The sequence below is a fragment of the Manacus vitellinus genome, unplaced genomic scaffold (assembly GCF_001715985.3).
Source record: "Manacus vitellinus isolate BGI_N305 unplaced genomic scaffold, ASM171598v3 scaffold_1_pilon, whole genome shotgun sequence".
In the NCBI taxonomy this organism is placed as follows: Eukaryota; Metazoa; Chordata; class Aves; order Passeriformes; family Pipridae; genus Manacus; species Manacus vitellinus.
Window position 1 is genome coordinate 4,279,506 of NW_021939396.1, and position 26,110 is coordinate 4,305,615.

Genomic DNA, 26,110 nt, shown 5'->3' on the forward strand with positions numbered 1-26,110 from the left:
TTAGATACCTGATAGAGGAGAAGCAAAGAAGATGGAGCCAGGATCTCCTTAGTCGTATTCATTGACAGACAGAGAAGGAATGGGAATAAATTAAATCCATGAATTCTAGACAGAAGAAAAACCTTCTTTAGCTTAGATGATCTCAAGAGGTCCCTCATTATCTCTTATTTATAACAAGGTAAAGGAGATTAGGCATGACTGAGATGGAATGACTGAAGGCTTTTTTGGTCTTTTAGAGAGTAAAGGACTGAAGGGAGAGCTGAGAAACATAGAACAGATTGCAGCAAAGGGAGGAGAACAAATTGTTCACATGGCTCCTGTGGAAAAAAAAGTTGTTTTGGGAAAATTAAACTATAGCAAGTGAGATTTAGGATAGGTTTGGGGTTATTTGGTGTTTTGGTTTTTTTGTTTTTGTTTTTTTTCAGCATGTAGGACAGTGAAAGACAGGAAGAAATTACCTAGAGAGGTTGTATCTATTCCTTCACTGAGGTTTCTGAGGTAGAAGCCAGAAAGATGTCTGCCAAGGATGTATGGGTGAGGTTGATTGTGTTGTGAAAATCCTTCTCGTTATTAAAATTTTTTCTTTGTAGAAGTTGTGATTCGACTGACCTTGTAGTTGAGTTAATTGACTCTTAGACTAACCTGCAGCATTGGGGGATTTTTTGTCTTGGAGTTTTATGAGGCCCTCTTCTGCAATCTATCCTGTTGTCAGAATTATAGACCAAGGAGCTGGCAAAGTGCTCCCTGTAGGTACCAAGCATCCAGCAAACCTCCGTAGTATGGATCATCAGTCCAAGTCAGCCTTACGTGAAAGAAGAAAATAAAATATTTCTGGGGACAGCAATTCTTGCCCTTGGATCTCTAAGTAAAGCTGAACTTCTAGATGGAGATCACTTTTTAGTGAGGAAATAAGTGAAAACTCCTAAACAAAGTTTTTATTATATATGTAGCAGTGCATCTCTGTGAAAGAAGTAGGGACCAACAGCTTCAGAAAAAGCTTTTATTACATCTTCAGAGCAATGAGGGTGTCTTCAGATTTGCTTTTGGCATGAAACCTTTTTCTGTTTGGAACTTGCAGCCAGTTCCTTGGTCGCTTTAAAAATCAGTTGAGGGTGGCAGGTAATAGGTCATTATAGCTTTCTGTCGGTTTAAATCTACCTGATGGGCTGTTTGTCAGCCCTGTGTGATGAGGTGTGGCCAGACTCACAGGGATATTTAGGTACCTAACTCCCAGTTATTTCTGTGGGCACTAAGCATTAAGCACCTGAAAACCCTTTCTGAAATTAAGCTTGCATAATGGTATTCCTGTTCCCAGCTCAGAGATGTCCAGAATCATAAAATCATTAAGGTTGGAAAATACCTGTAAGATCATTGAATACAACTGTTATCCTACACTGCCATTTTCACTGCTAAACCATGTCCCCAAGTGCCATATCCACACTTTTTTTTGAGCATTTTCAGGGATGGTGAATCTACCACTTCCCTGGGCAGCCCGTTCCAACGCCTGACCACCTTTTTGGTAAATAATTTTTTCTTAATATCTGGTCTAAGGTGATCCTCTTTCCAGGTCCTACTTCTGTTCACCTCCAGATGCTGCTTCTGGCCCTTCCTGTAGATGGGTATCACATTTGTTAACCTCCCGTCAACTCAGACCTCCTTGGTAAAATAACCAGTACCAAAAAATAAGACAGCCTTGTCTGCTTTCCTAAGGGAAGGATTTTGTAAAGGAGCTATTGGGACTCTGGTTCAGTTTTCTTTGGGAAGAAGTTGGAAGAATTCAGAGAGTGCCTTTTTCCCCAGGAGGAAAAACCAACTTATACAGCAAAAAACACAGCAATGGATGAAGCCACAGTGTTCTGAATTTATAACTTGACTAAAAAGATAGGGAATTCAAAGCACAGATTAAAATATAATCTAGTATTTTGGCATTAGGAAAGATCAGCTCTCAACCTTTGCTGTAATTGCAAACCAGACTATTCTGGAAATTTTGAGGACTTTTTGCTTTTAACATAATTAAAGGCCTCTAGTTTTATGTGCCTTTGACTGTGCCAGTTTCTGCATAGTGATGGATTATGTCACCTATTTGTTAAAAGAATCTGTCTTCATAGTTTGCTCTTCATTAATTGCTGCTGTTGTGTTTTGTTTCCTGATGAATGCTTGTGCCTGACTGCTCAGATATGCCAAAGCAAAGACATGATATTTAGGAAGGGTTTATTTAGGAATGATCAGAGAAGCAGGCTGGCTTGGGCATGAAGAACCATGTTAACTGGGACTCTTCAGGTGAGAAAAGAGATGGCTTAGAGGCATTATAAACAAAGTCTGAAAAATCATGAATGCTATAAAAAATAAAACAAGAAGAGGTTCATTGTGTTGTCCCTGATAAGATCTGAGTTAGGTCCTGAACAAACAGGAGGAGGCTCCTTATACAATGGGTAGCAGAGTGTGATTCCTTGCCAAAGGATGTTGAGAATGTCATAAGTTTACTTGAGTTCAAGGGGAAGATGAAGAAGTCCGTATAACATAAATCCACAGAAATTTATTAATATAGAAATTGTTTTTGTCTCTGAATTTGACTCCCAGATCCCTAAAACTGGGGGTAGGAGAGAGATATATGTGTTCTATTCATTCTTGTTCTTAGGCATCCAGTAATGGTTAGTGACAAAAAAAAAAAAAAAAAAAAGATGATGCTGTATTAGTGATCCCTTCTGTCCACCCCTGCATCCCCATGTTATGGTACATTTTTATGTTGGAGTAGAGTCAAACAGTGTTTGATCTGGATGTGATGTCATACCAAGTAAATTTCTGGCTAATGTGTTTGCAATGTTTGATTTGAGAAGATTCTCCTGTTCTCACAGGCCATCAGCCAAGGAACATCTTCTTGGAAAGACATCAGTTGTAGTGCCTGTTTTGGGGCAAATATTACAATGTTTGTTGCTATAACTCTGTACTTTTATAGAGGATTTCAGATGTTCCTGCCCCTTCCCAGAAGTCACTGGTCTTCAGCACACCTGAAGAAGAACAGAATTATTTACAGATTGTATGAACAGAAGCATCAAGTAAAAAACAACCTTTTTAACGTGATGGATACTCGACTGCAGATTTTCACTATTTCTTATCCAATTTGAGAGCTTCTCCATTGGAATTAAAAAGGGCTTCACAAGGACAGAATTGCCTGGAGGGCACAAGCTCATGTTTATCTCTCTGCAGGCCTCCAAATAAAGCAGATTTTGTCGGAACTATAATGATACTTTAGGGAACTATTACTGGGATATGGAGCGAGTTTTAGAAGTTCTACTCTTCACTGCTGAGCCTGATACAATGTTCTCTTTCCCCTCCCCATGCCAGGGATGTATTTCCACAAGGTCTGCCTGATGAATATGCCTTTGTAACTACCTTCAAATTCCGGAAGGCTTCCAGGAAAGAAGACTGGTATATTTGGCAGATTATCGACAAGTACGGCATACCACAGGTAAGAGGCCCTTTTGCAGCCAGCAGGAACAGCCTTCTTTCTCTATTTTTGTTGCCATGAACCAGTTTTCTTTCCTTAGCCTCCCACTACTTTTTCCTTGCAGACTGATAAAAATCCCTTTACCTGTTTTTCACTGCATTCTGCTGAAAATTCTTTACCTTTAATTCAACCCTGGAGGAAGGTTTGCATAGACCTTGGTTTTTATTAGTATGAAAATAAATGTGTTAGTTTGAAAGAGGGACAAAAAATAGCATCCTTACTCTTGAAACTACTGTTGAGTTTTTAGTTGTTTTGTTCAGATAGTTCTGTTTAGGGAAATTATTTTGCCTGTTTGGAAAACTATTGTCACACAGAGCAGTGAGTTATGTCAGGTTTTTGCACAGAGTTCTTCTAGGTGTCATGCAAAGTTTTATGAGTTCCTGCTTTTGGTGTGGATGTAACACTTATTATAACTCCATAACCCTAAGTCCTGACTGCTGCATGATATGATATAATATTTTTTCTTGAAGTACTTTTATGTTCTCAGAAGAAAAATGCCATAAGAGTGTACTAAAGGGCTGTCTGCCCTTAGACAGCATGTTCTTAACAGCTTGCTAGAGTTTAGGTGTTTGAGTGTGCTTGAGGAGGGAGTGGTTTGGAGCTGTACGTTTTTCTGATCAGCAACAAATATGGTGCGGCACCAAATCTGATGCTGATGGCATTACTCGTGACTCTAAACTGGAGTGTCAGCATGGGCTTACATAGCTGTGTAATTCAGTGTTGTTGCTTTGGGACTGGTATTCAAAACGATTTGGGGAACTCAAAGATAGGGAACTCAGTGAAAGATAGGTGCAGTTGGAAGCGTTAGCTAACTGGGTTTGAGACAATGGTAAAAAGCTTAGATGACAATTATTATTCATTTATTAAATGAAATGTGTTTTACTGTGTTACCTGCATTGTTATTTGCTGCAGAATGAGAATGCATGTATCACGCAGTATTTCTTGGAAGAAGTTGAAAACTTGAACTGTTTAGGTGTGAAGAGAAAAAAGCACTCAATATTTCTAGTAATAATGTCAAAGTACCTTAAAATGTGGTGCCAGAAGTGTGTTAGAGCCTCATGAGCCCCGTTTCATGTAAAGTCAGTCCTGCTTTGGCCAGTCCATTGCACACCTGCACAGTTCACAGATGTAGACACTTCTGAGCCAATGCTGATCCGAGCTGGCATTCCCAGCCAGCACAGATCTCAGCTGCACGGAGAAGTTGGGTCAGATCTGGGGTCAGATCTGGGCTGCTTACATCACACACAGCTTGGTGCCAATGTGGTCCAAACTCCTTCCAGCTCTGCAGCTTGCAGACTCACCATTTGCTCCCCTGGCTCTGCCTGCTCCATTGCCTGCTGCTTGCTGGTAACTGCCTGACTTTGGTAAAAGAAGAAACCAATTTGTAAATGAACTAAAAGTTCATGTGTTCAAAAGCCAATTTTTGCCTGCCCTGTAGCTCTTAAGACAGGGGATGGGGTGTAACTGTAGTTTTCTGTTCAAAGCATCTGAAATAACATGTGGGCAGTGCTACAGCTCATCAGATTGGTTTCATACCAGGTGATGAAGCATTTGTCTGTGTCCCATGGGACAGCTGAGGACATGTGATGGGAGTAAAAAGCACAGAGACTGCTAGGAAGTAGTGGAGGAGTGCACAAGATAGAGGGATCCAAACCAGGTTCAACTTTGTCTCTCTGCCTTTGGGGAGATGCCCCTGATGTGCTACCACCCAACCATGCCCAAGCATTGCCTGGCTTTAGATGGTCATGGGTCTGCACCAAAGCCTGTGCAGCCACATTTTATTTACTAGCACAGGTGTGGGCTCCCTGTCCATATCTCTCACAAAACTCTGTCCAAGCTCTTTGTTTGGGCTTCTCACCACAGGCTGTACCATCCCTGGATTTGTGGTGTCGGTGGTGATGGAAAGCAGTCAGGAGGAAGGAGAAGACTTTGTACTTTCTTAGAAAAATCCATTCTGTTTCCATGCAGGTCTCGATCCGCCTGGATGGAGAGAACAAAGCTCTGGAGTACAACGCCGTGGGGCTCACCAAGGACGCCGTCAGGGTGGTCTTCAGAAACACACGAGTCAGTGACCTGTTCGACCGCAACTGGCACAAAATTGCCCTCAGCATCCAGTCAAAGGCTGTCTCGCTTTACATAGACTGCAAACTGGTGCAGGTGCTGCCTATTGAAGACAGGGAAAACATTGACATTCAAGGAAAGACTGTGATTGGCAAACGCTTGTATGACAGTGTTCCCATTGATGTGAGTACGGTTCTTCCAGATTAGAGCTAGGGTAATGTTCAGGATTGGGTTTGCAGCACATGAATGGGGTTTTGGGGATTATGTTGTAATTTACCCTTTTCCTGAGGCAGCATCACTGAAATGTTACCAGTGTTACACAGCTAAGACAGGTTGGTACCTTATCATGCGCAGGACTTGCTGTCTTTTTATGTGAGACTGACAGTGCCTCCATAATAGGGATTAGAAATGAGAAATTTCATCTTTCTTCTGCAAGTGAAATAGCTTGGGTGCAGTACTGAAGAATTTCCAGAACTCTCAAGGAATTTCCTGATCATACAGAACGTGCTACAGTTAAAAGCAGAGAAAAAATCACACACAAATATCATCAAACTGGGTACTGAACTCCATGTAAAGGCCTCTTATTGTCTGATCTTGGCATTACAAATGTTTCCACCCATGATAGGAAGAGATGGGAGGGGAAAGGAAGCTTGTTAACTCAGGAGAGTCATGGTACATTCTAAGTTCCTTGGATATTAAATGACTCTGTACAATTGAAGTGGAGACCTGCAGGTTGGACCTGATTGTCCAGCAGCAGTGTTAACCTGGTATAATTTATGTGTGATCATTTGGTGTTTGAGACTTGTGTAATCTTTCTATCTGTGCAAAATGGATGGCACGTGCATATTAAATATGCATATTAAACATCATTTCTCATGTAGGGGTAAAAGGTCAGAAGATGCCAGGCACAGCCAGAGAAAAACAAACCTTCTGTCTAGACAAAATTCTAGGAGGGACAGTGGTGTCCAGGATATGTCTTCTCAGACAGAAATTTGGCTAGAACATGGGAATTAGCATGAATACCTCCACCAGAATTTTAATAGCTATATTCAGGGTCTCATTAGTTCAGCTCTCTCGGACCATGCTGAGATATTGGTCCATTATTGACAGGTACAGCTAGAGACTGACTACAGGATCCATGAAATCACTCTGAAGTTAGCACCATCTGGATTTTGTTTGTATTTGCCTGCTCTGTTTTTATCCAAGCAAAAGGACATGCGGTCTTTAATAATTCAGTGTGTCTGAGACTGTTGCCTCGCTTTGTTTTCCAGTTTGATCTTCAGCGGATGGTTATTTACTGTGATTCCCGGCATGCTGAGCTGGAGACGTGCTGCGACATTCCCTCTGGACCGGTAAGCTCCTTTTTGTCATTTATTCATTTTCACATGAACACTCTTCACTGAAATCTCTTAACATAAATCAGGAAATGTATGGCAGTATGGGATTATAATTTTTTTAATGAGGGTGAATGAAACCTAACTGTGTAATTGGTAATGTAGTAGAGCCAGAGGAGGACCACTGCAGACGGATGAGTATGAGAAATTTGAAGTTTCCAAGTTCCTCTTTCCTTGTCAAACTGTCAGGGGAAACAAAACCCTGAAGTGATGATGGAACAACAGAAATGCAGCGTGAAATATTCAGCGTGTTTCCCACTGGTTTTATTTGGGAACAGATAAAACCAGCACCAGTTGCTGCCTATTTTCCTGTGCCCAACTCTTAGCAGAAACTTCCACCCTCCTTTCAACTCTTCTCCCCTCAATCTTGGTTAAAGAGATTCATTGTTCATTTTACCACATTTTTCCCTATTGCTTGGATGAATGGTTTTTGTGGGATTTCATTCCTCCTGGGGACTCATTTGGCTGTGTGTTATACAGTAGTGCCTGTGGGGTTTCTCTAAAGAGCATGGAAGGGGAAACTTTCCAGCATCAAAGGCTTTGTCATGACCTTGGGTGTTTGGGTGCAGTGCCAGGTCACGGTCCTGACGGAAGCACCTCCCCTGGAAGTGAGACCCACTGTTGGCAGTGAGCAAGTTGGCCACCTCAAGACATTCAACTGCTCCTGTCTTGCTGGACAGAAGGTGAGTGTTGAGACAAGAATGTTTCATTTGGGGACGTCCATAGAAGCAATTTTCTCCTTACCTAATTCGGTGATTTTGACCCTGCTGCTAGTCATGGTAGCAACATTGAAATAAAAGTAGTTATTTTTATCCAGACCAGTTAGGTGCATCCTTCTTCAAAAAAAAAATAAGCCAAACCAGATTCTAGAGGTAAATGTAGCCACATTGAAAAAAATCTCATAGCTTTTGAAGGTGGTATGCTTGCTTATGCTGGCTGTGACTAAGACCTCTGAGAAACCAGTTCCATTGTCACTGCTCCTGAGGGCATGTCAGCTTTGTTCTCTTCTCTGCTTAAACCTAAAAACATTTCTGTTGTCCTCAGCAGTTGCAGGATCATGCCCCTTGCTTGGTTATATAATGAGAAGATCTGTCTGATTAATCATGTTTCTTTTTGTCTTAGGGGGAGAGGGGTCTAATTGGCCCTGAAGGTCCTAAAGGTCAAAAGGTCAGTAATATGTGTTAGTCCATTTGTTTAATAAAATCAACAACAATGAAACAGTTTCAGAGTAAGCTGAAGAGTTAAAGATTTTGTGAATTGAGAGTCAATTTAGCATATGACTAAGTTCAGACAGTTTTGGATGAACCTGAGGCAGAGCAGGAGGCTCTGACTATCTTGTGTCTTTGTTCTACGCTTGCATTTAGACGTTTCTGCTGCTGCTTTATGTCATTCTTAAAGTAAATATCTTGCACAATGCTTCCCTGTAGCTTTTAAACTGGTTTTTTGCAAGTTACTGTTATTCTCTACTAGGTCATGCACAGCTTCCATGGCAAGTCACCTGGAAAATGACGAGCTTCTTCTCTGCTGTGCCTTGCTCAGCAGTACCATATATCCATAAGTTGGGTAGCAGCCTTCCAGTCACACTCCACAAAATTTCCTGAAACTAACAGCAAAAGATTAGTCACAATCTGTTATCCTTATGAAGATTATCTGAGTCATGATGTTAAATATAGGCCATTTCCCTCAGCACTCCTTCCTAGATAGCAGGGTAGGAGAGTGGTTGTGATGTCTGCTTCAATTTTCACAGTGCAGCCTTTATATTACCCTGCCTGTTCTGCAAGTTTCTTTGATATACACGTGTGCATTCAGCACAAACACATTTTCCTTCTGTACTTGGTTACAAATAGAGCTGTGAGGCAATAGACTTTAAGGGAGTACAGGTACTGGAAGAAAACAGAGATTCATACACTGATGAAGAGGTGAAAGCTGGTGGTGGTGGTTCCCAACTTTCCATCTGTGTGATGGAAAAGATTTTTGGGAACAAGTTGTATTCAGAACTGTTTGCATCTGAGTCACTTCTACAAATTCAGTCACTGAGTTTATATTTACTGTGTGAATAATTGAATTGCAGCTCACCAAAGTCACTCAGTTATTATGAAACACTGTGAGAGGGGAAAGGGGAAATCTCTGGGTCTTGGAAGGTCAGACATCCTCAAAAATGTGTTGTGTTTTGGCAAAACTTGGCTTGCTGTCTGCAGGGACAAGGTCTGGAGTAAGGAGATGCGTTTTGGAGTATGTTTTCTGCTGCAATGAAAGAACATGGACTCATTAGTACTCAGATGTGCCTGACTGAATGTGCAGAAAACAGCTCCTTGTGCTTCCACATATATAAATAGCAGCTTTCTATTTTAATCTGTGACAGCTTAAATAATGATGGGCTGTTTTGAAGAATAGCAGAGCCATGACTGTCGTGAGGAGGTTGCAGAAGGACAATAATGATAATAATAAAAGGGCCCTGCAGCAACATCTCCTTGTCTTTCACCACTTTGACAAGGTCTATACACCGGTCAGGGTGTCTGCCCTGTATAACATGGCACGCTGCTGGGGTGCAGGAGGCACTAGTGGAATACAAAAGGGTGTTTATATAAGCACAGCATCAGCAGATTTTCTGTTACAGACCCCAAAAGTGCTGGCCCACTCCTGTATGTGTGTGGCTGGAGAGATCTAGAGATGTGTGTGACTTTTCTCTGGCGGTAGTGATTTGAGACTTGTACATAGACAAGACAGGACTGTGTCAAAGTCTCAAGGGCCTGGGGATGATGCCATTTAAATCCAGGATCTGACAACAATTTAGTACAAATGTGATATTTCAGACAAATAACTTGGCTTCTGTATCTGCTAAATAAGGCAATTAATAGATTTTACACCTGACTTGCAAAGACATTGTGATTAAATAACATATACTTCCCTTGACAGGAGTTCTTACATCACTTTTTCCAAGGACCAGCTTGTCACAGTCCTTGCTCTGTGTTCAAGAATGAATTTTGCTCTCCTCACCTCTCTCTGCAGCATTACTGAGCTACCCAGGCTAAAATGCTGGCCATGGGGAGGAAATTCAATGCTATTTGCAACTCCCCAACATTACCACCTGGTATTTATCAAAGAAAGACTAAGGGTCCACAAAAATATGAGTGGCTTCTGTATTACAGAGTTGTACATGTCCATAATATGTTTTAGGATCATTAAACTTGGCTCCTCATTTCTATGGTGCAAGGGGTGTGTTTTAAAGCTTTGTTTTTGGGTAATGAAAAGGGTGTAAAGCTTTCTTAAGGTAACAAATAAAAAAGATTTCCATTTTTATTTGAATTCAAGAACAGGGGCTTCAAGAAACACTAAAAAAAATTAAAATAAGAAGATCTCTACTATATTCTTAGGCTTGATTAAATAGGCAGTGAGCATAACATAAGAGAAGACTGAACATTGATTAAACAGAGAGATTGGAGTAAACAAATAAATAAGAAAAGAAATTATCAGGGAAATAATGGAGACAGAACATCAGACCTCTGAGCCAAAATTCCTGATTTTCTCTATAAACATCATCACTACTGAGCATCTCTTGTTTGGGATGAGTTACAATGCTGAAATCTACCTCTAAATAACTGAGGCCCAAGGGATATTTAGGTAGGTTCTAAGTACTTCAGCACTATCCAAAAACATTTTACAGGCTGATATTAAGAAATGTCCTGTGAGAGACCATATATGGCCATATAAGTAACCCAGCAAAGCAGCTGGTTCAGCTGTGTCAGGAAAAAGGCCCACAGCTTGTGGTAGTCACCTGAGAAATTAGTCCCAGGAGATACCAACAGGGAGAGAGATCAGTGCTAAAAACCCCCTTTTAGCCCAGTACAGTGATCTTTGGAGAGGCTTGTAAAGTCAAGAGGATTGTGAGGCTCCTTCTCTAAGCTGTGAGAGTTTTGGGGTTTGGTTTGGTTTGGTTTTCCTAGACCAGCAGTAGCTGGTGTGGTTTTTACTGTGTATTCAAAAAAAAAAAGAAATAATGGTTATGTGTTTCTCTATGTTTTCTTTAAAAAAAGGTCATTTTGACAGTCTTTTAAGTAAAATGAGTGTGGCTGCCATCTATTTGAGTTAAAAATGGAGAGACTTGTGTTCAGGTTCTGCTATCCTGAGCTTCTATAGCATATTCCTTCTTTTAGAGGAAGAGGTTTGGGCAGGCTTTTCTTACAATGTCATCTGTCCAGAGGAAATATTCAAAGTTTATAACCAGTGTGGGAAGATAATGAGTTTCCAATACTCTCTGAGTCTTCAAAGGCAGGGCAAAATGGGAGAGCTCACAGTTATTAAAAAAAGTGAGAAAAGTCCCTGGGAGATGAGCACCTCTGTCTCAATCACCCATGCTGCCAAACTGAGAGGAGACACAGTGATATGTCTTGGAAGGAGGTAAGATAAAGGATGGTATTGGGAAAGAGTTAGGCATTGGCCAACGTGCCTGAAGCTGGGTCCTATTGGTAAATTTTAGAGGCTAATGACAGCCCAGTCTAATTTATTTTCCTTCCACGCTCCCTCTGCATGCTGTGTTGTTTGCAGGCAGACAGGATGGCTGGTCGGAGCACTGGGCTGATGGTCAACAGGCTTCTTCTCTCTTCCAGAGCTGCTATTGATCCGAGTTTAGAAAAAAATCTGTTCTCTGTGAGATGTGTTTTTGTCCACATAGAAAATGACAATACTTACCTGCCCTTGAAAAGTTTGTGAAGTCCAGTGTATTAGACATCCTCTGACAGGATGTAATTTTTCTCCAGATTGGAAAGGTTTGGTACTTTCAGTGACTTAGAAGAGATGGTTTCATAAAAACTTTTATGAATTTTACCACAGCCTTCCTAGTTGACCATGCCATTGCTATTGTATATATGCCACTTGCTCTGAGTTTTCTTTCTTTTGGTAAAAAACAGAACAGAAAGGTTAAAGAAAGAAACTTACTGTGCTTTCAAAAGCTTTTAAGAAACTTTCCTCTGTTTTCTTCACCTGGGAAAAAGAAACCATGATCCTGACAAATGTTTTCAATGTCTCATGTCTAGTTTTGAGATTGCAGAGCAGTACATGAAAATGATTTGCAGGTATTTCTCTGCACTTGCTGGTTTTGGCACCACTTTTAATTCTGTATCTGAAGAACACTTATGAAATCATATATCCTTTTTGATTCTTTATCCTTTTCAGCCCTATCCTTCTGAGGAGACAAATGGAGAAAAAGTTTTGCTTCATGTTTGATTGACCATTTTTCCCTTTTTCCTCGCCATGTATTTCCTTCCCCAGTTATAATTTTTCCACCCATCACAATTTGTATATTTTCAAACATCTCTTTTCTGCGTCCTCTTCCCTCTCTTCCATTGGAAAAAGCAGGGAGAGCAACTCTGTGTGTGCTGCACACTTGTGTGATGGAAGAGAGGAGTTATCTGATACTGAAAATTTAGCATGACTGAAAACAAGGGGTTTGAATTTAAAAAGAAAAAACCCCAGATAAAATGCCAACAATATTTGCAGGCTTATCTTCTCCATATTTTAGGTGTGTACCCTCTAGGTCTTATGCAAACCACCTTTCCAAGTTCTTCCTGGCTTAATAGAAAATAAGCACTTTTGAAGAGAAAGATCTCTGCTTTGCCAGTGCACTCTGAAGGCTTCTACCAGTATTTTCACATGAAAAATAGAATAGAAAGTCCATCTAAAAACTTGTACACTGAAGTTACCATAAATGCAATGAGATACACCCAGTCCTCAGGGCAGGAGCTGAAATCTTGGCTATAGAGACTGGGGGACCAAAAGTTTCCATAATCTCAGGCAAACCCTTGTTGCATCACTTTCCTTCTATGTTAAAAAAATGAATTAATTAACTCTGTGACAGTAACACACTTTCTTTTTCAAGGGAGAAAGAGGCAGTCCGGGGTTTCCTGGACTCAGAGGAGAAAAAGGAGAGTCGGTAAGTAAGAAATATCCAATGGTTTTACTTAAGAAGATGAAAATACAAGTATTTGGTTGCTCCTTTGTGTTGAGAACTTGCTCACAATGTCATGTGACCTGATCAAATATGTTTCCCCTGTTGGACCTGAATCCCAAGGGGAAGCTGATCTTTCTGGCACGCACTGTCATCTCTTGGAGGGGGGAAATGGAAGGGTTCATCCCTGAATACATCTGATAACTGACTTAGGATTGACCTTCTAATTAAACGTGTAACTTGGGTGTACTTGATTATAGCACAGATGCACGTCTGATGGGGACAGTGTGAAGCAACTGAACACAAGAAGATGCAAATCTCACTCGACTCTTTTACATTAAGATGACCAAGATACAGCTTTCCCCAGCTGCAATTAATGCAAATGCCAGACTGAGTTTTTAGGCAAGAAAATCTTTAACCCTGTGTAGATTTCATTCCAATAAGGGTTGTTGGCATCTTTGATTCTGGAAATGTAATATCAGACTTTTCCATAAATAAAAAATAAGGTGTTTTCCTGGCTGCAGTAGGAGAATTGGGGATAGGTTTTCTAGTTTAATTTGTCACTGAATTATTATCAAGGAATTACACCCAAAGAAAATTACTTTCCCTGTAGTAGCTGTCATGGGATTGTGTGCCTATATATACCTATAGAGAGATAGGTTTTGGATGCATAACCAGGAAAACATGAAACATATATTTATAGTGTTGTTTGATATCCTTGTTTTCAAATGTACCTTTCCCCCTCTTCTTTCATTTCCAGGGCAAAGCCTATGGCATAGGAGAAAAAGGAGAAAAGGTAAGATCTAATCTTTCATTGGTTCAAATGAGTTTTTTGCTGTTGCCTTTCATAGTTCAGAGGTTGTTTTGGAGTGCATAGGATGCAAAAGATATGATATAGTTGGATCTTCGTGGGGAACTTTTATGCTGTGTTATGCCTTCTTCTGCAGACAAGCTCTTGAGTGTTCACTGCTTTTTCCCCTTTGTGTTCTTTGAGTTTCCTTTGTGCATTGGCCATGGAAAATGTTATCAAATTGAAATCATAATGTTTGCTTTGTGTAAGCAGCAATGAGTTCATGGAGGATAATGCACTAAATCAATTGTCTGGAAGGAGGAAAAACAAAGGGAAAGCATAATTTTGAGTTTATTGAATTTTCAGCAGGATTAAATTTGGGTCATGAGGAGTCTGTCATAGCCTTTCTTTCAATCGGATTTTTTCATTAATAAACTGAAGAGTAAATATTAGACAGGACATGGCGATAAGACTTGAAGCAAAAGTTAAAACTGAGGATATGGAATAACCACTGAAACTTGCTGGGCTCTCTGTCTTGGAAAACTCTTTCAGTGGTGATCAACAATGGGAAACACGTAGCGTGACTGGATTAATTTCATTTACAGAAAAAAAAAGATGGTGGTTTCCAGGCAATTCTGGCTACAAACTTCCCACAAAAAATTGGTCTACATGCCTAGACTGCAGAGGAGAATTAGTTCTTTCTGCCTGTAGCTCTATATCACATCTGATTGAGGATATTTTCTTTAGCATCAAAATGAAATTTCAAGTCACAGGGAGCGTTGGAGAAAGATTGACAGGAGGGTCTAGGAGACAGATGGATTTATTAAGGAGGAAGTCATGGTTTGTATTGAAAGTGGGGTTAAGAATCTGTTGAGCTGTTTTCCATCAAATCTGTGGCTACTCGATTGCTCAGGGAATTTAAAATGATATAGGCTTGTGATCTGAAAGGAAGAATGTTGCACCAGTGAGAACATGATGTTTATGACCATTACATCTTCTCATTTGTTCTTCCTGTGATTATGATGTATTGATTGTATACTGTGCTAATGCATCACGTGAAATTACAATCGAAATGAGGGTTGTTCGTGGCAGGAAATATTACTGAGCCAGGATAGAGGCATGGGGGCTATAAAGAACACATTTCTGCATTCATCTTCCTGCAGTCCTCCCCCTGGCAGCCACTGTTTAGCCTCTGAGACTCAGGATTCAGCCTTTGGAAAGTAGCTCGTGTTTGGCAGGTGGTAAGAGTCAGCAGTCTAATGGGAAACATGATGTTTACTACATGAGTTGGGCTGTAGTTGAAGTAAGTTTTTGTTTTCTTATGATTTGAACTCTGCAGAAAAGTGTTGGAAAATTTAATTCCATTTGTGGTATTGCCATGCATAGGAAAATAGTTCTGCGAGTCTGGACTGGAGAGGGAAAATAGAGGAACCTCACAGTATGTGCAGAACTTCTTTGGCTGGAGCAACCAAACAGCACTGGCTGCCCAAACAAATGTGTAGGCTTGGAGGATCCTGACTTTATGGCCAGCTTGTTGTGTTTATTTGGAAGTCCTGCCAGCCCAGGCAGCTTGTTCTCGCCTGTAGAGGAAGTTACTTGGTACCCAGTGTGTTTGTACCCAGTGTGCCCAGTAGCTGAGTGTCAGTGCTGTTGCTGGTAGAGAGCAAAGATACATCAGCTGTATTTTGCTGGTTTGATTAAAAAGGGAGTCTGGGGATATAGAATCACAAAATCATAGAACATCTCAAGTTGGAAGGAACCAATACAGATCATCTAGTTCAACTCCCTGCTCCTTGCAGGAGTACCTAATACCAATCCATATGACCAAGAGCACAATTCAGATGCTTCTTGAGCTCTGACAGGCTTGGTGCTGTGACCACTTTCCTGCAGAACCTACTCCAGTGCCCAACCACCTTCTCCATGAAGAACCTTTTCCTAATGTCCCATGTGAACTTCTGCTGTTGTGGGGATGGGCTTCATCTCATTCCCTTGTGGCCTGTCACTGGTCACCAGAGACAGGAGATCAGCATCTCTTCCTTGAGGACGGTGCAGAGTGTGATGAGGTCTCCTCTCAGCCTTCTCTTCTCCTGGCTGAATAAACCAAGTGACCTGAGCCACTCCTCCTAAGCCTTGGCCTTGAGGCCTTTCACCATCTCTGTCACCCTCCTCTGGACACACTCCAAGAGCTTTATATCCTTCTCATGTGGTGGTTCCCAAAACTGCACACACCACTCAAGGTGAGGCCACACAGCGTGGAGTAGAGTAGAACAATCACCTCCCTGGACAGTGCATCAGGCAGGAACACAGTTGGCCCTTTTGGCTGCCAGGACACACTGTTGACTTCTTTTCAAGTTGCCATTAATCCAAAACCATGGATCTCTTTCTGTGAAGCTGGTCTCCAGCCATTCATCCCCCAATTTGTACATGTAACCAGAATTATTCCATCCCAGGTAGAGAATGCAGCACTTGCTTTTGCTGCATTTTACACAATTGGTGATTGCTCAGCTTTCTAGTCTGTCCAGATCCTCTGCAGGGACAGACTGTCTTTGAGGGAGGCCACATCTTCTTGTTTAGTGTCATCAGTAGACTTAATTAATGCATGTTTGATTCCTATATCCATATAATTTAAAAAACATTGAAGAGCTCTGGCCCTAGAATTGAGCCCTAGGGAACATCACTGGTGACTGGTCACCAGCCTGACGTAACCGCGTTTCCTATAACCCTTTGATCCCAATTCATTAGGGAATTACTCACCCATCACATGATTTATTTATCCAGCTACTTGCTGAACATCTTGTCCAGGAGGATTCTGTGAGAGACAGTGTCAAAAGCTTTGTTAAAATGCCAAACCAACCACATCTACTGTCTTCTCTTCATCAAGAGCTTGACCTTGCCATGAAAGGAAATTAAGCAAGTTAAGGAGGACTTGCCCCTGTGGACCCATGCTGGCTGTGACCAGTGACTGCATTACCTCCCAAGTGTTCTTCAGTAACTCCCAGAATACAGTTGTCCATAATTTTACCAGGCACTGAAGTGAGTCTGACAGCTTTGTAATTACCAGGAGCTTCCTTCTCACTATTCTTGAAAACTGGGATAGCATTTGCCAGTTTCCAGTCAACTGAGGCACCTCCAGACTTCCAAGACCTTGCTGCTGCACCAGGGCACTGGTGTTTGTCAGCTCTGGTGTGCATATGAGGGATCACTGCTGCATGCAGGGACATAGAGCCATGTCTCTGTCTTGGTGTCAGAAATGACTGTGGGAGGGAAGTGGCTATAATCACAGGGAGCAGAGATGCAATGCCAGCTACCATCTATGCTCCTGGAAAACAGTAGAAGAACCTCTGAAATGAAACCCTGTTTCATTTGCCTAATGTTCTGCAGTGGCTACATGAACATGAATTCTTGTTTTTCACTCTGGCTGTTACAACCTTCATGTTTCCTTGATTTTGAAGGGTATTAGCCAGTGCTAGGAAGCTGGATCAGAGATGCTGGGCTTCTAATAATTGCTGTCTGTGTGATCATTGCTGTGCATGTACTGTGGGCTCCTTTAAAAGGACAAGGCTCACATCCTAAATGTTGGTAGAACAAAGTTATTTCACCTTGGAAAAGACTGAGATGACAAGACTAAAATCATCTCCTTATTATAGTCTTGCTCTCCAGCTGTGCCAGTGCCAAACACCTGTCAGACCATGTTGTAGCCAAGTACTCTGTGTAGGGCATTTATATGAAGTCTGAGGCATTTGTTAGAGGGAAAATCCTGTGTTTCCCAGGAGGAGAGTAGAGGCACTGGCCTTGTTTCTTCAGGACATTACCTTGGTTGTATCACTAAGTTAAAGCCAAAATGATGCTTGTATTAGAATATATAACATGTTGAGCACATCATTAGTGGTAAACCAAGAGAATAGCAACTGCGGCTAAAAACCTAATTCATGTCGACGTGAGGACTTGTGTGACTTTTAAAACTAGGAAATTCACTGTAATAGTTCAAGCAGCAGCCTGGCATTTTCTGCCATGCCTGAATAACTCAGGCTCATGGAGGATGCTTTTTGTGTATAGAAACATGCATATGCAGCCAAGTTATTGTTCAGGGATTTATAAAAAAAGAAAATACCACGATGCATCTACGGGTGCGTTTGTAAACTGTTCTCAAGTGGATTTCCTGGATAGGTGAGATTCAGCCATCACCTTTTGTATTGTGTCTTAAATTTCCACTGTTAACTGTCATCTTTGAGCCCTTGTAGTGTTTAATCCCTTTGGCATTAGACATATTCTCTTATATTTTTGCTCTGTAAATCTCTGTCCTTTTACTGTGTGTTCGTTCATTGTTTTGCAAATGCTTCTCTTGTTGAGCTGATTATTATACATGGGCAAATATCCAATTCTGTAACATTATCACCATGAAAAACAATGTTTTAGCTTTATTCCGGAGGTTATTCAAATGGATATTTGCTAAACCAGATGGCCTGCTCCTGCAAGGGTTATAACTCGATTCCTCAAACCTGTATTGACCCAAGAGGAATAGGGGCAGGAGAGGAGTGAGGGCAGAAGCAGCAGCTGTAGAGCATTTCTGGGGATGACTCAAGCAAGACAGGGTTTCAGTGACTCGATCAAAGCCAGGGAGATCGTGTCTGACAAGGGCGGTTCTGTAGAGCATGAGGTCTGCATTCCTGGGGCACAACCATCCACATCACAAGCCAGCCTGCCCTTCTAATGCCTCCATGCAGAGTTTAACTTCGAGGCTTTAAAAAAACTTTTCTTGCAAAGTACAAAGTGTTATGCAATGGTGCTGAGCCACCCTTCTAGCATGCTAAAGCCCAATGGCAGGGAGAAGGCTCTGCGGGCAGGAAGGTGCTTGGAAAAGTGGTGACTTTGGGGAGGATATGATGAAAATCTGTCAAACTTTGAGTGGTATGGAGATATCAGTGGGAAATTATTTTTCACTGTTTCTTCTGTTGTAAAACCTAAGGGGCAGCAAGTCAAACTAGCTGATGGCAAGTTTAATATGAACAAAATGAAGTTGCTTTTCATCCAACAGTATTAGAACTCCTCTTTGCAGTCTGCTCTGGAGGTTAAAATTTCATGTGTTTAAAACAGTGCATATGAGTTAATTAAAGAGGGACACCTCTAAACCTCTAGTCAGTACAAAGACATAATCTCTTCTTCAGGATGTCAGTGAGTCTCTGCAAACTGTGATTGGTGGCAGCAGGACAGTAGGTTTGAGAAGTCTCCCATAAGGCCACTGAAGCAGATGAGGCAGGAGCTGGACAGACCTTTTGTCTTTACTGCTGGTATCTATTCTTAGACTTTAGTATGCCTCTTGAATATTCCTGACGCTCTCCTTGCCCAAAAGGGACAGAAGTTTCCATAGTCTACTCAGGGCTTGGGCCCACAGTATCCATAGCTGTTGAAGAGGAGTAAGAAACACAAGAAAGTTGTCATGAAACAATTGGATCGAGTAATCACTACTGTGATTTTTCCACAGGAAACCAATCTGTCAGAGGAAAAAACTCTAACCAGGAGCACCCACCTTCTGCAGAGGTGGTGGATGAAGGTTTTATTATGGTTTGCACTGGGACTTTCCTTGCTAATGTGTTTCCAAAAGTATCCAGGCTTTGTGCATTAGCTGTTTCCCTTCATGCTAATAATCACACAGGCAGCAATGAATATGAGAAACAACTTCAGTAGATTAAGTCTGTATTCTAGCAACTTTTTTTCATGGTAATGACTCTCTCTGCAGAGAGATCTGCAGAAGGATTATTATAGTATTTCTAAGGAGAATAAAACCTCTGAAGTGGCTGGGCTTATTAGCGATGCAGTGACTGCAAGACCAAGCATAGGAAAGAAAAGAGGGCAGATAGTTAATGCTCTGGGCTAGGCTGTAGAACATCCAGACTTGAAGCTTGGTTCTAATGGATTTGCTGACCTCGGGCAAAGCAGCTAGTCTTTGTTCCTCTAAAATGAACCTCTTTCCCCCAGGCTTGTATATCTTGCCTGCTAGATCCTTAAAACAAAGGCTTTGCTTCCCCTTCTCTTTTATTCTCTTCTCTTCCAAATTGGAGTTATTGTCATTTTTAGGGCTTCTGGAAAAGCTGTGGAAATGTACCCTGCTAGATACAGTCTGTCCACGCAGATCCCTGTGCTCTCTGTCTTTGCCCCAAGGCAGCCTTTTAGGAAGGCCTGACCCGAAAGCCATGTTGCTTTTTCACCCCAGTGCTGTGCTGTCAGCAGGGCTTACCAAATTAGCATGAGCACTGTGCCTTTGGACTGGGGCTGGCCAGCATCCAGTAACTTGGGATACAAGAAAATGAGTGCAGTTCTGCCTGAAAAAAAAGGCATAGCTGCAGGCATAGCTGGAGTCTGATGCTGCATGCTGGTCTGATGGTGGAGAGCTTTTTTTTGGGTGTTTTTAAGGGGTGAATTTTGGGACCAGAAGAGCTGTGTGTGTGATCTGATTGCAAGTAAGGCTCAGGCTGGCAGTGATACTTTAGAGCCAAGGACCAGCTGTGCCCTAAAGGAGATAGAGCTGGGAACAACACCATCCCTGGTAAAACTGGGACCTCACCAGCCAGGGCTTATCCCATTACATCTCAGCACAGGAGCAGGACAGGTCAACCATGGCAGCCAGGTTCAGCTGAGAGTCCAGATCACCATCCTTATCCACAGCTGATGTAGCAAGCCTAAGCCCAAACCAGAAAAATGGTTCTGCAAGCCAGAGTCAGGATTAGCATTGCCAGGGGGCATTACCAGGCTGCTGCAGTATAGTCCAAGCAAGGGCCAAGGGTGAGAGCTTAAAAATAGCTTCAGTACAAAGGAGGGGAAACAAACAGCTGAACTCACAGTAGGATGTTTTCTCTGAGTACTTAAATGATGTGGAGCCTGAGCCTGCACAAACCAAGAAATAGCCCTTATTCCTGCAACTTCTGAATAAAACTAATTATCGCTCAAAGAGATGATGTGAGTGTCCTTTACACTGCTGAAACCATGAGCTCAATGCAGGGAAGGCGGTCAAGTGAGGTTACACACCTTGTTTGGGCTGCCATGGTGTTCAGTTATGGTCACCAAATTCCCAGAGCCCAGACTCAAACGCCACCCAGTTTGCCCAGGACTAGTGAGCTGAATGGTGATTTTGAGAGTCCAAGGCAGAAGCAGGAAGCAGGAGCCTTGGCACATCAGCGTTTGTGTTAGTGGGCAGGGCTCCTTCAGTGAGCACATCTTGACGATAACAAAATGGGAAAACATCTCCAAGCTTAGAGATATTATTGGGTTGAAATTTAAAGACAAAAAAAATCCCCAAATACCCCATAAGTGGTGTTCCTTGGAGATAGTGGTTATGGAAACATTGCCTCCTCAGAGTTAGGTTCTTAGTGCTGAGTTCTTTTTATTTTATTGCAGAATAAAAAATTATGTGAGCATAGCTAAAACTGACCTGACAAGGAAAAGCAAAAGTGCAGTATTGGGGGGGGGGGGGGGGGGGGTGGGATTTTTTTTCTTTTTCTATTTTTATTGTACTGGGAATCATCTCTCTCAGGAACAATTCTTACATACTCACTTCATCTGGTTAAGGTCGCTCAGCACTTAACCTCTCAGTCCAGCACTTAAATGTCTGTATAATAACACCTCATGCACTTCACAGGGCTGTCATGCAGTTCACTGGAGTCATTCATATCTGTGATTTCTTTTTGTAATCTTTTTATTAAACGGTGAAGTGTAGTAATGTTACTATCTGCCTTACTACTCTGAGTGTGTTCTGAATCCTCTTGTGTATACAGGCAGATTTGGTCTGCATGCTGTGTATTTTTGTGTCCCCTCAACTGTAGTTAAAGCACATTCTGCACAGCTAAATAACTATGGTTTGATGGAGTTCTTTTTCTTAACAATAATTAGAGGGTTTTAGATAAATTCTGTGGTTTTCTGTGACCCAAAATAACAGCTACAGATTGTAATAAACAGCTCGAAGTCAGCTCACATACTAATTGTGCATCATGACAGCTTAATTCTCAGCAGTGTAAGAATACTAGTAACTTTTTTTCCTTACATAAACTTAGCAAACGTATTTCTTTTTAGCATTGGCCCCTGGCTACCAGGTACATTGCTGGTATGCAATGACATCTACTGGCAGCCAGAATTTTGTAGTCTACAGTACTTGTTTCTTTAGAGGGTTTCTCTGTCAAGATCCACTGGCACAGGGGAAAGGAAGCATACAAGACAAATTTGCCAACTTTTTGTTTCTTCTGATAACAGATTTGGGGGGGCAAAACAGTTTGTCTTGATTCTGTCACTGATAGATCTTGTTGGAATGCGGGATGCTCTTGAGAGCGATATTGAAGGGGATAAGTATGGATTGTCTGCCTGTTAGGTGGAAAATAAAACAGCTTTCCCAGCAGTCTGGAGCACACTCTCTGAAGTGGACCTCGTAGCCTGATGAATCACAGAGAGCTGAAGCATTGCACAAAGTAAGTTGCTCTCACTGGTCTGTCAAAGGCATCTTGAACATTCCCTGCCCCTCTCCCCGCTTGTTAATCTATCCAGTTAGGCAGACAGATTTTCCCCTTTCACTGATCGAAGGTGTTGCCAGGCTGTTCTTGGCTTGGTGATGGCTGAGAAGGTGCAGGTGCCTCGTTCGTGGGCTCTCTGAAGGTGCAGGTGAGGGCAGGTGAGACATTGCAGCACTGAGATTTATGCTATTCTTAACTTGCCCAAGTACAACTCTGGGCATGTTTGATTTCCCCTTTTGGGTCTCTCATCATTTTCCTTAAGCACTACCTAAAGATTATGTTTCTCCCAAAGTCCACAAGGCCTTTTATCTCTGTCATTGACAGAAAGATGATGATTTGGGTCTCAGACCCTGCTGAGTAATGAATGCACATGTAGTATTAAGTGACAGATGAGGAAAATGTGAGTTTTTTTCCATGGCAAATGTTTGTTTCTCTGATGAAATATGTGTGGACCCTCAGCAGTTGTTATTTCAAGAATATCTGATGCATTTGATGGTGTGAGGAGGTTTGAGTCTCTGGAGACAGTTTTTATTTCTGTTCCTCTGTCACTGGCTCTAAAGGATTTCTTGGCCATAGCTTTTCCCTTTCTTGTACCTCAGTGTCCAAGCAAAATGGGAAGAAGGATCATGACCTCTGAGATGAAAAAGATCTAGGGAGCAGCACCACTTTATGAACAAACATCAAAGCATCATAGAATGGTTTGGGTTGGAAGGGGCCCTAAAAATCATATAGTTCCAACCCATATGTCTGGCTGGATCAAAGAGATTTATAACTTTGGCAAAGACATGACTGAGCAGCCTCAGGTGTGTTTGGCAGTGAACAGGAGTGTATCACTGCAAGTTATAAGTAGGTGGTGATAAGGCAGGGTGTTCTCTTCAGTTTGGGTATGACATTTAAGGAGAGGTGTGGAGAGATGTTGCTCATTGAAAACAGCAATGAGAAGAACGAGCAGTGATTTCGAAAATTTACTCAGCAGGGAGAGATCTAATGGGAGGGGCTCTGCAAGGAGGGGACGAATCACAGACTAGATGATGCAGTTAATCTTGAGCAAAAACTTTGTATGTGTTTCAGTGAGGTGCCAGAAGAAACGCTGAGGGGTGAATGTGGAATATCAGTAGCAGCAGATGGTTAAGAGCAGATTGACACTGGAGTTTGAAGCGCTCTCACACAGAACTCCCCTGCCCTAATGTGCTCTTCTCAGAGCTACTGACATTTTTGAGGGGCATGTGGAGATCTGAAGTGTAAGAAACTTCCCAGAAACAAAGCAAATGGAATTTATAGATTATTCTTGCAAGAAAAAATACCAACTCGAATGTGTTAAATCATCCACAAGACCAGAACAATTTTCTGTGTGCAATTTATAGATATAAGGATTTAAATTCATCAATGCCATGATATATGGCTGGGTTATTTTTTTGTTTCAATGAACACTTCCCCTCTGGCACTTGGCAAGCTGTTTGTCTGGTCCTGAGCAGTGTCAGATGCTGGCAAGGAGCATCAGCTTTTGCTTCAGGACAAGGAAGTTTTCAGAGTAGAGTTATATTTTTCACATTTCAAAGTTCCTGACAGATGTATCTCTAATTGAAGAATGTCTTACCCCTACCATGCAAAAAAAATAAAAAAATGGAGTTTCAGGAGCTACTAGTCCTGCTTCTGTAAATCCAACTCATTGTAGTCCAGTTTATGTCTCAAATTATTCTTCTGTGTAGGGGGATTATGGTACCAACTGTTTCCAGTTATCTTATACCTCCTATTCACTATGTTCAATCTTAAATAGGTCTGCAAACTCTTTGATTGTTTCTTAATGCGAACATTTCATTGATTGATTGAGCAACTCTAGATGTTGAACAGAAGTACTTCAAACACAACAACTCCCCCTAGTACTGTCCTATGCTCTCTGCTGCAGAGGGAGATGGTTTCTTCAGCAACGTTCTCCACTTGGGTCAGTCTGGGTTATAGATGAACAAGCAGTTCAGGAGTCACCAAAAGTGTTTGACCACCCCAGTCTTTCAGCAATTACTTATGTAGGGAGTAAAGGAGTGTTGTGGCAGGGAGACAGCCAATATGAAGCTAATGGAAAGGATCTTGGGCCCCAATGACAGCTTTGAAGCCTTTAGGATGTTTCCAGATTGTTCTGGACTCTATAGCGGCCTTGATTAGGGAGTAGCTGTTCGCCACATCAGTTACTTCTGATGCACCTTTTCTCCTACAGAACCAACTTTATAGGTTAGTATAATGTTATCTATCTACCTTTTGGGGACAACTGACTTTTATACCGTGAGTTAAATAAAATCTTTCATATGTTTGCAGTACAAAAAATGCAAATAACTCATTTAACCAGCTGTCTTCATACTGGGCTGGGTTTCCTGATAGACTTACCCAAGCTGTGACTTCTACCGACCTCTGTGTATCATGTCCATGCAACCTTCCTATTTATTAAATCAGAATATAACACAGAGACCTAGAAGAGAAGATTTTCTTCATTTCTTAGTATGAACAGAAGTCCAAGCTGAGATGAATGTCTTATTTCTTCTGGAAGCAGAAGATTACGGCAGTTCTGGTGTCAAATTTGCCAAGATATTAATAGGGTTTTAGCTTCATTAAGCTAATAGAATCCTACATCTGTGCACTGGAGAGTGGTAGTCATTTGTGCTGCCTGTCTGGTCAGCAGCTTTTGGAAAGGGAGCTGGGTGACATATATCAACTGCAGCTCTGCCTCTCAGTTGATCTGCAGATCATCCCTGGCTTTTAATGAAACCTTAAACTCAAAATTTGTAATATTTTTCAGTAAAATATTTATTTTGTCTGGCTGCTGGAGGCAAAATTGTGAAATCTTTCACTTCACCCCCCTCAAGTTGGTAGCTCCTAAGTGTAGAAACTTAGAAAAGAAGGATATTACATCCTTCCAGACCACAAGATCTCTTGAAAGTTTTCTGAGGCATTTGAACCTGAAGACCACACTCAACTTGTGACACCTCTTCTGTTCTCCCACTTCACTTTACTCATCAAACACTGATAGCAGTTTAGTGAGTAACCACGGATCAGCAATAGGACAGTTACCCATTGTCTTCTCTTTTGTTCTTCATGAACATCAAACTGCCAAGTTAAAGGCAGGGCAAAGAGCCAGGAGAAAGAATAAACTTATGGTTAAGGTGCTGACCTAGGGAACAGGGAATCTGGAATGAGTTTCTGTCTGTGTCTCAGACTCTGGGACCTTCTGAATGTCTTCTGCTCAGTTGTACCTCTGACTCATCACCCTCATGTGGTGACGACAATATTACAGTTGCTATACCTTCCCTCTCATTTCACAGGGATGCTGTGAAGTTAATTAACAATAGAGAGAGGGGCGTGCAGTGGCACCACTGTACAGTTCAATTTTGATTCTGTTTCCATTTCATCATGCCCAATTGTTCTGTTTCTCTTCAGCTCTTGCTATTTTGTCTCCTACCTTGGATATAGATCCCCCAGTCTGTGCAGCTGTCAATGTGCTGACTGTGTGATTCATGGGGTTGTGCCTGGCAGATTTTTTTGCAGGTCTCCCAATGACACCTTTATTGACATTTTGTGACAGGGTTAGAAATTTTAATTTCATACTAGGATTAGAAAAGTGGAACTGTTGTGGGAGATGTAGGCCTGTTTGGAAAATAAAAAAAATAAAATGTATGGAGTTGACCTTAGAATGATCTATCTCCTGTTGTCTGCTCTGTACAATGAAGGAAAAGTCCAGTGATTTACTTGCATTTGACAAACCAGGATCTAAACACATGTTTTGGACTGATTTTTCCCCATTATTTTCTTGTTTAGTTTACTCTCATTTCTATTACGATAGGCCACAACCCAGAATTCCAAATAAAATATGTGATTATAGGCCACAGCTGTTCTCAAGCTGGGAGAAATATTTGTAAACTTGGCAGCTGC

At 41.6% G+C, this 26,110-nt stretch overlaps 1 protein-coding gene across 1 annotated transcript in view; it reads left to right on the forward strand.

Annotated features, from left to right (window-relative positions):
• COL22A1 (collagen type XXII alpha 1 chain) overlaps positions 1–26,110 on the forward strand; it is a 195,150-nt gene that overhangs the window by 62,201 nt on the left and 106,839 nt on the right. The window contains exons 5-11 of the mRNA XM_018074383.2: positions 3,346–3,469; positions 5,477–5,752; positions 6,841–6,921; positions 7,533–7,646; positions 8,086–8,130; positions 12,839–12,892; positions 13,668–13,703. Of these exons, the coding sequence (XP_017929872.2) occupies positions 3,346–3,469; positions 5,477–5,752; positions 6,841–6,921; positions 7,533–7,646; positions 8,086–8,130; positions 12,839–12,892; positions 13,668–13,703 (730 nt within the window). The remainder of the gene's footprint in view (positions 1–3,345; positions 3,470–5,476; positions 5,753–6,840; positions 6,922–7,532; positions 7,647–8,085; positions 8,131–12,838; positions 12,893–13,667; positions 13,704–26,110) is intronic.